Source organism: Phaenicophaeus curvirostris, chromosome 7 (assembly GCF_032191515.1).
Source record: "Phaenicophaeus curvirostris isolate KB17595 chromosome 7, BPBGC_Pcur_1.0, whole genome shotgun sequence".
NCBI lineage: Eukaryota > Metazoa > Chordata > Aves > Cuculiformes > Cuculidae > Phaenicophaeus > Phaenicophaeus curvirostris.
Genome location: NC_091398.1, coordinates 13573437 through 13586864, shown reverse-complemented (window position 1 = coordinate 13586864; position 13428 = coordinate 13573437). Strand labels below are relative to the sequence as shown.

At 41.1% G+C, this 13428-nt stretch overlaps 1 protein-coding gene across 1 annotated transcript; it reads left to right on the top strand.

Moving 5' to 3' along the window:
* Window positions 1–150: 150 nt before the first annotated feature.
* WDR12 (WD repeat domain 12) lies at window positions 151–13078 on the top strand. Its single transcript, XM_069860796.1, has 12 exons — window positions 151–317; window positions 1697–1791; window positions 2446–2552; window positions 3404–3519; window positions 4048–4202; window positions 4964–5009; window positions 5810–5895; window positions 6458–6598; window positions 6693–6798; window positions 7580–7712; window positions 8555–8627; window positions 9389–13078. Exons 1-12 carry the CDS (start codon window positions 170–172, stop codon window positions 9464–9466), a joined length of 1284 nt encoding a protein of 427 aa, XP_069716897.1. The 5' UTR covers window positions 151–169; the 3' UTR covers window positions 9467–13078.
* Window positions 13079–13428: the final 350 nt, after the last annotated feature.

Sequence of the window (13428 nt, the reverse complement as noted above, 5' to 3'; positions counted from 1 at the left end):
GGCGCGCAAGGCGTGCTGGGAGCTGTAGTCCCCGCGGCAGCTCGCCGCGTGGTGCAGCCGCTTCAGAGGCGGGGGCCGGGGCGGGTCCTCGCGGCAGCCGTAGCCTGGGCGCAAGGCATGCTGGGAGCTGTAGTCCCCTTGGCCGCCGGCGGCGTGGTGCGGTTCCGGCATGGCGGGGCTCACGGCGCAGCTCACGGCGCGGTTCCGCGCCGAGAACCCCAGGTTCGCCGTGCAGGATGTACCTTTCTCGGTGCCGGCCAACGCCGAGACTACCGACCTCAGCCACCTCATCAACAAGCTGCTGGACGCCGGCAACGGTAGGGGCGGGGTCCTCGGGCCGGGGCTGCCCCTGGGGCGCTGTGTCCGGGCTGGGATTCCCAGCACAAGGATATGGAGCTGTTGGAGAGGGTCCAGAGGAGGCTACAAGGATGATGCGAGGGCTGGAGCACCTCCCATACGAGGATAGGCTGAGAGAGTTGGGCTCATTCAGCCTGGAGAAGAGAAAGGTCCGGGGAGACCTTAAAGCGACCTTCCAGTACCTGAAGGGGCTTCAAGAAAGCTGAAGAGGGACTGTTCTCAAAGACTTGGAGTGATAGGATGAGGGGCAGTGGCCTTAACTGGAAGGAGAAAGATTTAGATTAGACATTAGTAAGAAATTCTTCACTCTGAGGGTGGTGAGGCACTGGCCCAGGTTGCCCCTCCCGGGAGGTGTCAAGGCCAGGCTGGATGGGGCCTTGGGCAGCCTGGTGTGGTGGGAGGTGTCCCTGCCCATGGCAGGGGGCTTGGAACTGGGTGGGCTTTGAGGTCCCTTCCAACCCAAACTATTCTGCGGTTCTTGGGTCTGGCTCTATGAGCTCCCTGTGAAGCTGGTGCCAGGAGAAATGCTCCAATGGCTGGATGAGTGTGTGCCCAGCATCACAGACTGAGCTGCCCGAGCAGGCAGGCACAGAACTGTTCCCCAAAACCTGGCAAAAGAATTAATGGAAACAAAGATTTGGGTTTTATGGAGGCCTTTGAGAAGAGCTCAGCTGTTCTGTCACTGGTAGGTGAAATAGGCCTGACCGACTTGAAAGGCTTTTGGGGCAAGGATGCCTGTGCAAAGTTCTTGAAAAATCCCATTTTCTGTAAGAAACCAGACTAATTGCGTCTTAGACTAATTATACCCTAGATTGATTATATCTTAACCTGCTGGGATTTCCACAAGTTGCCTTAAACCCATGAAATTACAAACAATCTTGAACAGAAGACTAGTGCAAAGCACAATGCTTTTGTGAAAATCACAGAATCATAGAATGGTTTGGGTCAGAAGGGACCTTAAAAATCATTCAGTTCCAGCCCTCTTGCCATGGGCAGGCACACCTTCCACTGGATCAGCACACTCAAAGCCTCATCCAGCCTGGTCTTGAACACCTTCAGGGATGAGGCCTTTGCCAATGATGCCATTGCAGAGGGAGAAATATGACCCAAAAATTCTTACGAGGCTGTAGCTGGGGAATATGAAGGTGGGGGTTGGCGGTAGCAAGCTCCATGCAGAACACCACTGGGGTTTGATTAGACATAGCTACAGAGAAAAGGATTAAAAAAATAAGTTGTTAACAATAAGAGGCAAACAACTTTTTGACCAGCAAATTTTCCGATGCTGTTTTTGACGCTATCAAAGATATAGTGACACCCAGTGTTTCCTAACTTGTTTCAGCGGATCACAAATATGTGGAATTCGACTTCCTTATCAATGGCCAGTTCTTGCGTATGCCACTGGTCACGCACATGGAAACAGAAAATATCTCCACGGTAAGTCATGCTCAATTTCTCCCTGTCTTGGACAATCGAACAGACTTAGCCAGTTTATTTCAATCTGATTTAGGGATGACACTGTCATCCTGACTAGGTAGATTCCTTGCTCTGTTTTATTTCTTTTCTGACTTTCCTTGGGGAGCTCCCTGTATGTTTAAATCTATTCTCAACTTCAAAGTGATTAGAGAGTATCGTACTGAGTTGTGCAAGAAACATCATTATCTAGTTTGTTATTTGTACACAGTTAAGGGGGAAAATTCTTGTCCTATTCCTGTCATCATTAATATATTTTTGTCTCCTACTCTATTAGTTACGCTGGGGGATGATGGGGAAGGTTAGTGACACCTGTAGGAAATGTGAAGTATTTTAGACACCAGTTTTGTACAGCTAAGTACAGAAGAGGAGGAACCTGAGAAGAGTGGAATTATTTGCTTCCTGCTTCTTAGTAATAGAAATTTGATAAAAATAGGGAAAGCAATATAATTCAGACACTTCTTTATAAAGACTCTAGTTCCACTAATGTGGCAAAGGACCAAGATCTTTCCCCAATAAACTTGTATATTTGCACCACATTACAGTTAAATATATCTGTTACTGATTAAAAAAAGAAATTAAACTCACACTAAAGATGTATTTTGTCTGTGAGCTCAGGAAGAAGTGGTGGAGATTGAGTATGTGGAGAAATATATGGCCCCTCAGCCAGAGGAATGCATCTTCCACGATGACTGGATCAGTTCTGTTCAAGCCACTGAAGAATGGTACCACACTAAGGCAGTTCTAAGTTTGGTCTTACTTATTCTTGTTGTGTACAGAGGACTCCATGGTGTCAAGCAGAGTGGTACTCTGCCGCTTTAATAATCTGGGGTGGGAGGGTTCCCCTTCTTTGCTCTGTTTTTATGGCCTTTTTTTTAAACCATCAAGTCAGTCAGCTGTTTACTTTTGTAAACAGTTCAGTTTTAACACCTCTATTGTATGGTGACAGTGACTTTATCACAAGTAGAAAATGGAGTCACTGAACAAGAGGTACTATTATAAATGGATAATACCAATACTGTTTACTATCCTTTAAGAGAAAGGACAGCAAGATTTCCTTATCTGTATTTTAGCATAAACCCTTGTCTAAAAAAGTGACATTCATTAGCGTAAATATAACACTGTACCTTTATGCAGAGCTTGTCTTTTAAAAAAAATAAAACCAAAAACCGTAATTGTCCTTTTCTACTGTATTTTCACATTCCTTTTCCAATCAACTAGGCAACGTTCCTATATTAAGTAATGATTTGAAAATGCCACGAGAACCTGTAGTAACATACCACATATCTTCATTTAAAATGATTTCAGCAATCTTAAGTCTCACCTATGCACTACTGTCATTGCTTTTCTTTTTGGCCTGTACTCCTAGCCTTGCAGTTGCAGGTTTTAATGAAGCTTTGCTCTGTAGCAAAGATATTTTACTTTTCCAAACTCCATTTTTTTTGTAAGCACACAAAGTAACTCTATTTTGAATTTGTTTCCACGCTAATATTTTTCCAAATTTCTGGTTGAGGCTTTTTTGTGAAAACGTTGTTGGTTTTAAAGACAATAACATTTCAAATTCTGTACCCTTTAGGATATTAACTGGCTGCTATGATCACACTGCTCGAATCTGGTCTTTGGAAGGAAAATCCATCATGACAATAGCTGGGCATACAGAAGTAGTGAAGGATGTGGCATGGGTGAAGCAAGGTCAGTATATATTTATTAGGAGAGTAGTAACAGTTTGATTTATTAGGGGAGAAATCTCAGTGTTCCTCAACCCCGAACATTTCATTGTCTAAGTGCTACAGTTATTTCAATCTCTGTCAGTGGTATTAGAAATGAATCCATGGTGCAAGTAGAGGTGTCCTTTAACAGTAACGAGCAGAATTAGTTTAACATGTAGGTGTTCAAGGCCAGGTTGGATGAGGCCTTGGGCAGCCTGATCCAGTGCAAGGTGTCCCTGCCCATCGCAGGGGGTGTGGATGACCTTAAGGTCCCTTCCAACCCAAAGTATTCTGTGATTCTATGTTGTCTATCCACTTTGCAGTCTTCATTATCAAGTATTGGTATGTATATTTATATTAATTGTACTCATAGGGTGATGTGATGTAAACTGAGATCCATATGAGTAAACTGAGACATGAATATATCTGCTATTTCTTCTTTGATTGAAGAATTTATATATAAGACTTTGGAAAGCTGTTGGGTGCAAGCGTGACTTTCTTTCTTCCTCAGATAGTTTATCGTGCCTGTTACTCAGTGCTTCTATGGACCAAACTGTCCTGCTATGGGAGTGGAATGTGGAGAAAAACAAAGTGAAAGCGCTTCACTGTTGCAGGGGACATGCTGGGAGTGTGGACTCCATAGCTGTTGATTGCACGAGAACTAAAGTGAGTGACTTCTGGAAAGAAACCTTTGTCTTTTGGGATGGTAGCAGCTCGTATCTCAAAAATCATCTTGTCCCTGCCTAGGTACTAGGCATCATGTTGTTAGGACTGAAACACTGATAAGTTTCCAGCCTCGTTATAAAAGGTGGTTATTGAGGATTAGGAGCACTACATCAGCAGTAGGCCAGCTTCTCAAAGTCACACATTAATCTCAAATCACAAAAAGCTGAAGGTGACTTTAGATATGACAAGCCATTATACGGCTGCTTTTCACTTCTGTGAGTGAAGCTGAATGTTTAAAATAAATTCTACTTTTAACACTTAGGAATTTTGTGTTGTAATGGACTATTTTCAAATTTGACCTAAATTTTCACAGTAGTTTTGGTGGGAAAAAAATTTCAAGAACCATACTTGGAAAAAGCAGGTGGCAGAAGAAGTTCTTTTGCTTTATCTAGGAATTCAGCTGTTAAGAGTACTCATGGCAGAGGTGTAGTCAACATTCCCAGCTTGATTCAATATCAAGACAGTTTAAAATAAAACCTTTCTGTGCTGAAGGAAATAAAGACATATTTTGTAGATATTTTTCCTGCAAAGTAAGGAAGAAGAATAATTTGATCTAAGCCAGATATATATTTTTGAAGGTCCTAGTACTATTCTTCACATGTTACAACCCATTGATTACTTTTTCAAGCAGGAAGTGTGTTCAATGTGGCTTACCAGGTCTGTCTGGATAAATTTTTAACAAAATGTTTCTGTTTATACAGTTCTGCAGTGGGTCCTGGGATAAGATGTTAAAGATATGGTCTGCAGGTAAGATAAGCATAAGCTGGGGGTCTTGGGTCTCTTTAAAAAAAACCCAGTACTTAACACTAACCTGAAAGATTGATATCTTGATACTTTTTTCTTTAGGAACATTTGAGCCTCTAATATTAAAAGCAAGCTAGAACTCTTTTTTTATGTAAGCTCTGTAAGGTTGTGCATTGCTGTATGAAGTCACTGGTTTGGTTGGTAATGCAACTTTAAATATGGTTATCAACTGCGTACTGATGTTTATTTTATTCAGAACACAGTACTTTCTTTTGCGTTTTAATAGATTTACATAAGGGTGCCAGTTTGAGTATAAGATTCTTGCAAAGCAAACATTTGTGGATTATTTTCCTCTTCTGTTGTTGACACCATATGGAGGACAATAAGATGACAGTGTTTTCTAGAAAAATGTAGACTAATCCCATTTGATATGAATGGTTTTTTTCGCTGTTCCAAGTCATGCTCTTTTGCTTTTGGAGTATATGCATAGATATTGTATCTAAAAGAAAGACTGTATTTTTCACACGTCTGAATTACTATTGGAATTTTTTCTGAATAAGGATGGTCTTGAAAATTCATTGGGACTTAATTTTTAAAACTGCATGGCCTGGAGGATGGCACTTAATTTGTACTCATTTTCCTCTTGCTCAAAATGGAGATAATACTGATCTGCTCAGGTGTGTCAGGTTAAAATATTCATGCATCCTGGACCGGTTAGGTATTGTGAATATGGGATTTTGCTTAATTACTTGTATGGAAATGCAGTTCAGAAACCTCTAGAACAAGTCTGTCTTCTCTCACAGTACCTACAGATGAAGAGGATGAAATGGAAGAATCAGCTAACAGACCACGGAAGAAGCAGAAAACTGAACAGTTGGGATTAACAAGGGTAAGATGAGCTCCGGGTTTGTCCAGGATTTTAATTTTAGAAATGTGGCCACACAGAATAATTTCTTTGTTAAAAGTGATTGGTATGAAAACTTCTAGTGATGTGTCTCAAGCTGATCAGAGATGACATCTTATTTGTTGAAGGAATAGACTTTTTTTTTTTTTTTTTTACAATACTCAATTGTTTAGCCTGGAGAACAGGAGGCTGAGAGGAGACCTTACTGCTCTCTACAACTACCTGAAGGGAGGTTGTGGAGAGGAGGGTGCTGGCCTCTTCTCCCAAGTGACAGGGGACAGGACGAGAGGAAATGGCCTCAAGCTGCACCAGGAGAGGTTTAGGCTGGACATTAGGAAAAAATTTTTCATGGAAAGAGTCATTGTGCACTGGAACAGGCTGCCCAGGGAGGTGGTTGATTCACCTTCCCTGGAGGTGTTTAAGGGACGGGTGGATGAGGTGCTGAGGGGCATGGTTTAGTGATTGATAGGAATGGTTGGACTCGATGGTCCAGTGGGTCTTTTTCAATCTGGTGATTCTATGATCTCCTCTCACTTTTCAATTGTAGACTCCCCTGGCCACCCTCTCTGGCCACACAGAAGCTGTCTCCTCTGTGCTGTGGTCAGATGCTGAGGAGATCTGCAGCGCATCATGGGACCACACCATTAAACTCTGGGACGCCGAGACTGGAGATCTCAAATCTACTTTGGTGAGATTTTTATACTTTGTAGGTTCAGCTGAAGTCCAGCTCAAAGAAAAAAAAAGTTGTGCAGAATAATAGCTCCCATTTTCTTTTCTGACAGACAGGAAACAAAGTGTTTAATTCTGTCTCCTACTCACCGCTGTGTCGACGCCTCGCGTCCGGGAGCACCGACAGGCACATCAGGCTGTGGGATCCTCGCAGCAAAGGTGAGCTAAAAGAGGCATCTTCTCAAAGCTATTTTTTCCAAATCAGAACTTCTTCCTGTTGGGAGAGACAAACTGTTTTCAGGCTCTTCTTCTTGAAACAAGCCATTTGGGGGCTTTTATTAAATACAAAGATTATGACTATTTTCCGTAACGTGGTGCAAGACTACTTCTGATTTCTTTAGAAAACTCACTCAGCTTAGGTTTTCCTCCCTTTTTGTTTTTCACTCGTTAATGAACGTTCAACTGTGCAGTTGCAGCCCTGAACCTTACTTTTTTTTGGAAGGTTCACACCTAAGTTTGTCAGACCATCATTAAAGTGAAATAGTAGCCACTTTGTTACAATATAGCAGTGTGGCTGTGACAGGATTGGGGATAACTTGTCACCAAGGTATATGTCATAGACATGTTTACTTGTTTAGCTTCTGTAAGCTTAATCCAGATTTCCGCTATTGTCTTCTTCTGTGTTAATAACAAAAGGGTTTTTTTTTTTGTTTGCCTTTTTTCAAGTATCTTTGCACACATAGTTTAGTGATAAGAAACATTTTGAGTGTTGTTTGGTTTTGGTGTTTTTCTTCCTAGATCTTGTGTGGGTCATATTTCCATTTGCTTTCTTTAAAGTTCACTTTGATTTTTGAAGTTAGAATTGCAAGCGAGACAAACACTTACCTTGAGCACAAATATGTTGCTGACTGCTTTTCTCACTGGACTTTGTATACAGCTTAAAATCGCTGGTTTCATTTGGCAGCTACCAATGTCTTTTTTTAACTCTTTTTCTATTCAGATGGCTCCTTGGTTCTTCTGTCTCTGACATCTCACACAGGCTGGGTGACATCAGTGAAGTGGTCACCTACCCATGAGCAGCAGCTGATCTCTGGTTCTCTGGACAACATTGTGAAGCTCTGGGACACAAGGAGGTAAAATAGACGCGTTCTTTGCTGTTCAAAGATATGGAAGCTTACAGCGCCAGTGAACCTAATGAAATAGAAAAAGTAGTCTGAGACATTCATTGAAAACTCCTGTGGCATTTGTGAAAATCCTCTAGTTTTTAGGAGTCAGGCTTATAATGAAAGGGAGAAAAAATACTTGTAGTCTACCAGAGGACTTGTGGCTTCTCTTCCAGAGTGCTGGATGGCATTCCAAAATGGCACTTACCTGGCATTAACAGCAGCATTGATATTAACATGCAGAAGGCAGCAGCCATATTTCTGCTGGGGGCAGGGACAGCAGTAGATCTGCGAGCCATTCCTCTGTTCTAAGGAACAAAATGCATTCTTTTCCTAAGGAATGAGGCTAAAACTTGGAAGTTTCACTTGATACTGTCTTCAGATCTTTCAGTACAAATTTCCAAGCAACAAAATGGTTTGCATTCAGAAGACCTAAATCGCTTTTCTGGAAAACATACCCAGCTGAGCAGCATCCACACACGGAAAAAAAGTAACTATGTAAAATAAACTGTTCCTAACAAGCAGATTGATTAAATTTCAGTCTCAATGTAGTTTGAAAGCAGGTGAAAAATGTTGCTGCTTTTCTCTTTGAGGGTGTAAGAGAAGTTAACACTAATATGATAAGCTCAGGAGAAAGCAAGATAAAATGTAACAGGTAGTAGATACTTGTCCTCCCTGAAAGTGTTTGTAACTGCTAGAACACATCTGTTTGATAGCATCGTGATAGTATTTCTTCCAGGCACCAGTTTGGGGTTTTGTGATTGCTCATTTAACTTCAAATGTGTGACTGTAAATACCTATTTTTTTACCAGTTGCAAAGCTCCTCTGTATGACTTGGCTGCTCATGAAGACAAGGTTTTGTGTGTGGACTGGACAGAAGCAGGGGTAAGAATCTCAAGAGTGAGTTACTGAATGGATACACGTGGCGGTTAGGAAGAGAGCTAAAAGCAGTCATTGACTACTTTGTCCTTTATGCTTATAGATACAAGAACAGGAAGTTTTAGTCATGCTGTGGTTGATACTGGGTTTTTAACAGGGTGGTGGTGTCGCACACACTACAGCAGTTGCCCAGGCTACTGTGCAAAGGAGTAGGATGGGAGTTTAAGCTCTGTAGCATTAAGTGGGCATTACACTGGTATTCCAAACAAGGAGAGACAACAAGAACAGCACCACACTTTGCTGAGAAAACACACGTTCCAAGGGACTGTTTGCTGCCATGGAGACTAAAGCATTATCATGAACTGACAGTTGGGTCATGGCAGTACGTGTAGAAGGGGAGCTATTTAATCCTCTAGAGCAAGCTGTTCTACTACTGTAATGGCACACACACACACGTAAAATAGAAAAAAAAACCCAACTCATTTTCTTAAAGTTCAAGATTATCGGTGTGGCTCCTGTTCTCAGTAAAAGGCAGGAAAAAGCCTTAAAAAAAATTCCTGCAAAAACTTTGCTTCTGATTTTAGGAGGTGAGGAAGAGACTTGGTTGCTTCTGTGCTTGGATTCTGGGTTTTAGTCGTGTATTAACAGTCGATTATTCATTACTTCTTCATATGTGTTTAAAGGAAAGAAAGTCAGAGTCTTTAACTTTAGTGTAGGTATTTTGCTTAGTTCTCCTACTAATCACAGTTTTCTTTTCCTCTCATCAGTTGCTATTGAGTGGAGGTGCAGACAACAAGCTGTATTGCTACAGATACCCAGCTACAGCCTCTGATGTTGGGGCGTGAAGGTCAGCAGGCAGAAGAATTTTTCTTAAAGAAGCATTTTTGCTACGGTTGTGCTCTGTTAACATTCCCTCACAACCAGCATCTGAAGAGACGAGTCCTTTGTTGCTCAGACAGTTGTTTTTCCTATTTTTTTGTATTGCTAACCTATATTGTGTTTGTCACAGAAAAATGGCAACAAGCAGTTACTGATGTGATCAATGTGAAACAAAGCAAAGGGCATTTCCTCCTTTTTTGATTGCCTTGAATTAACACCTTTTAAATTACTATTTGTGTAGCCCTTTTAATAAGGAATAAACTGTTCCTGATAGATAGATAGAGAAAAATTACTCACCAGACTAAATTATTTTGAGTAATAAAGCTTTTATCTACAGTTCATTCATCTAGTGCTTCACTTAAGATAAAAATCAAACTTCAGCTCTCTTTTCGGTACAGCTGTTGACAGTTCTTATGATTTAGGTCCTCAACTGATGAACCCAGGCTTTTTTCTAGGATGAAGGCAGTATGTTTGCAATGTCCGTCATAGGATATAAAGGAACTTGACAGCTTTGCTGGCAGGTGAAATGTTCCAATTTTTTTGTGGCTCATAAGTTAGGGCTGTAAATGACTTCATCTGAATGTGTCTGCCATGTGCCACAGTGCACGTTGTGTTGCAGCACAACCAGTGTGGTATTTTACTCCTAGAAATCAGCAGATGTGTAGAAACTAGGGGAGGATCACACAGGGCAGAAGAAAGTTTCTTCTTAGAATGGATACAAAAAGTTGCAATTGCTTTTAGGCTAATAGAGGATAAGTACTATGAAGCACCCTTATTTTCTCTGCTGGTGGTCTTGCTTTGAATTCAGCATTTAAATGAAAAACCTGTTATTGCAGTTTGTTGAGTGCCATGTACGGGATATTAAATCAGCCCTTAGTCTAACAACATGGAAACCAAACTTAAATATCATTGCTAATGTCTTAGTATTCAATAAGACCTGTACAGCACAATCAAGTCAAATGCTTAAATTGCAAGGTTAATTGTTTTTTTTGAGAGTGAAAACTCTCACCTCCAGGTTTACAATATGAACAAGTTCTGAGTAAGCAGCCTAGGAAACACCAGAACAGGAAAACGATGGAGAAAATGGCAAGGGTACAAGGGAAGGATCTCTGATCCCTTGGCTTTGAAAGTGATGTACTGCATCTAACAGACTGATCTTTTACAAATGCTGCTTACAAGGATTTAGTTGCCTTGCCATCGTATTATCCATGTTCACGTTCTTAGTATGTGCTTCATCCTTTTTAAAGCAATATATGCTATTCATACCTTAACATAGCAAATAGTATTTTTCTTTATTTAAATTTTATTCCTTTAAAACATTGCCTTCTGTTTATTAACTCCACAACTGAAACTTGCAAATGTGGTGTGAATAACTATTTTGTTTTGCAAACCTACCAAAAATGCAAAGTATTTTTTGAGCAGGAATTTAGTATGTGCTGGGACATGCAGCATTCCTTCCTCCTCACTATTACAGATTTGTATTATTTCACATCCATGTTTGTGGCTGTTCCAGGCTGTTCTAGCAATCATTGGCCTAATAGTCATAGAAGTTTTAAAAGACATTCTCTAATTAACATTTTAGTATAAAAACAGAATAGTGATATCCTCTTTAGGTAATCCTTAATCATAGAATCACCAGGTTGGAAAAGACCTCTTGGCTTATCAAGTCCAACCATTCCTATGTGCCACTAAACCATGCCCCTCAGCACCTCATCCAGCCATCCTTTAAACACCTCCAGGGAAGGTGACTCAACCACCTCCCTGGGCAGCCTGTTCCAGTGCCCAGTGACCCTTTCCGTGAAAAATTCCTTTCTGATATCTAGTCTGAACCTCCCTGGTGTAGCTTGAGACCATTGAATCAGTATACCTGACTTTTGGAGGTATTAACCAAATAGTTTGGAGGTCTTAACCAAATAATTTGGAGCTGATTTTAGTGGAAAGCAAGACAGTGAAGGAAGCTTGGAAATGAGTTTGCTTTGTTTCTCTTCAAGACTCCCAGCAACCATTTGAGCTATTGAGCTATTTGATCTTGAGCTATTTTGTGTTATGACATGTTATTACACTCTTTAGTTTATCTTTCAGATAAATTATGGTTGAGCTTAGCATTCAGAATTCCTGGGGGTCTGCAGTCAGAGCTCTGGAGCACCTCCAGCCAATTAAGCTGTTGATAACAAATAAGCGGGTTCTCTTAAATGCACATGTCTAAAGGCTCATTAATGCAAGACAGGTAACCTTCATATGGTTTTCTTGCCTTCCCAGAAAGATGTAAAAAATACTTAAGAAGGTCATGTCACTTGGATTGTCAGCTTAGCTTAGAAAGATTAATACTATTTAGACTTAAGAAAGCCCAGCTGGCAGGAATTGTTTCAGTTTCAAACACTGAATCCATTAGATCTACTACACTTGTCACCTATAGCAAACACACAGTGTAACTAACTAGAAAGGTAGGTTTTAGAAGAGCACAATTCAGAAGCAGGAGAGGTTTTACACCCTCCTTTCACTCTGGATTCTCTTATTTGGAGAAGTGTTGTGTCAGACACAGAAGGAAGCAACAAAGTAAACCATATTAATGTTATGAAGTGATACCAGCACAAGTAGAGCATTTCTGAAGTGCATCTGTATTACTACTGTCTATAAATCATAGAATCGTAGAATAGTTTTGGTTGGAAGGGACCTCAAAACCCATCCAGTTCCAACCCCGCTGCCATGGGAGGGACACCTCCCACCAGACCTGGCTGCCCAAGGCCCCATCCAGCCTGGCCTTGAACACCTCCCGGGATGGGGCAGCCGCAGCCTCCCTGGGCAACCTGGGCCAGTGCCTCACCACCCTCAGAGTGAAGAAATCCCTTATGTCTAGTCTAAATCTGCCCCTCTCCAGTTTATACCCATTGCCCCTTGTCCTATCACTACAAGCTTTTGTAAGTAGTCCCTCCCCAGCTTTCTTGTAGCCCCTTCAGGTACTGGAAGGTCACTATAAGGTCTCCTCAGAGCCTTCTCTTCTCCAGGCTGAACAACCCCAACTCTCTCAGACTGTCCTCATACGGGAGGACATCATTGTCATCCTACAACCTACAAGAACACTTTTTAGATTTGGCTGACTGCCATTCTTTGGATAATCTGTAAGCTTAATTAAAATTTTTAATATTATTTGATTTCCTCCAAGCATACAGTTCTTTAATTTAAAATAAAGATGTGACATTAGAATGGCCAGCCTGAGTTGATTTGAAAATTGCAAAAGAACTAAGTCAAAACCAAACTTGGTCTTTCAGAACTGAGGTGCTTATGGCAATTCTACTCACAAAAATGCTTCTTTCTTTCACCCCCTAAAAAAACCATTTATGCATATTTATACTGCCCTGGTAGTGTAATATAGAACAGTAAAGAACTTTTATGTACTAACAGTGAGTTTTCCTTAAACATCAAAGTGATTATACAAGCAAAGAGGCTCTTTAGTCAACTACTATAGAATTAAGAACTATGGTCCGCTACTGCAAGCTTTACTCATTTTTTCCATCGATAGAAGCAGGGGGTGGGCTTGGGTTTTAGAGGCTGGACAATAAACTGTTTTATTCCATCTTTTCATTCTGCAGTGATACCGGGCATGAACTGTTAGTGTTACTAGTGCACATACACTGCCTCCAAATACAGTTCGAACATCATCATGCATTAAGACTCATGTTAACAGCATTAGTTTAAGACAAAGGTTCACCTGATTGGTCCTTTGTTTAGCGTCACACTAGCATTTTCTGTTCTCGTTTGCTTTTTCCCAGCTGGTTCTCAGCTTTCTTCTTCAAGACTTTAATCTCTGCTTCTGGATGATTGCCATCATTTTCCTACAGCCAGCCCTAACAGAGCACTGTGTTTGCTTTCTTGTTAGCATTTTGTTTAGTTTTTTAATCTTTAATTTCTCAGCTGGAAGGGCAAATTC

What these genes read in the sequence shown, in the direction of transcription:
- WDR12 (XM_069860796.1), top strand. Translation starts at nt 170, where the DNA reads ATGGCGGGGCTCACGGCGCAGCTCACGGCGCGGTTCCGCGCCGAGAAC. An exon ending in AAGCTCTGGGACACAAGGAG is followed by an intron (nt 7,713 to 8,554) that starts GTAAAATAGACG and finishes TTTTTTTACCAG; the next exon opens with TTGCAAAGCTCCTCTGTATG. An exon ending in TGGACTGGACAGAAGCAGGG is followed by an intron (nt 8,628 to 9,388) that starts GTAAGAATCTCA and finishes TCCTCTCATCAG; the next exon opens with TTGCTATTGAGTGGAGGTGC.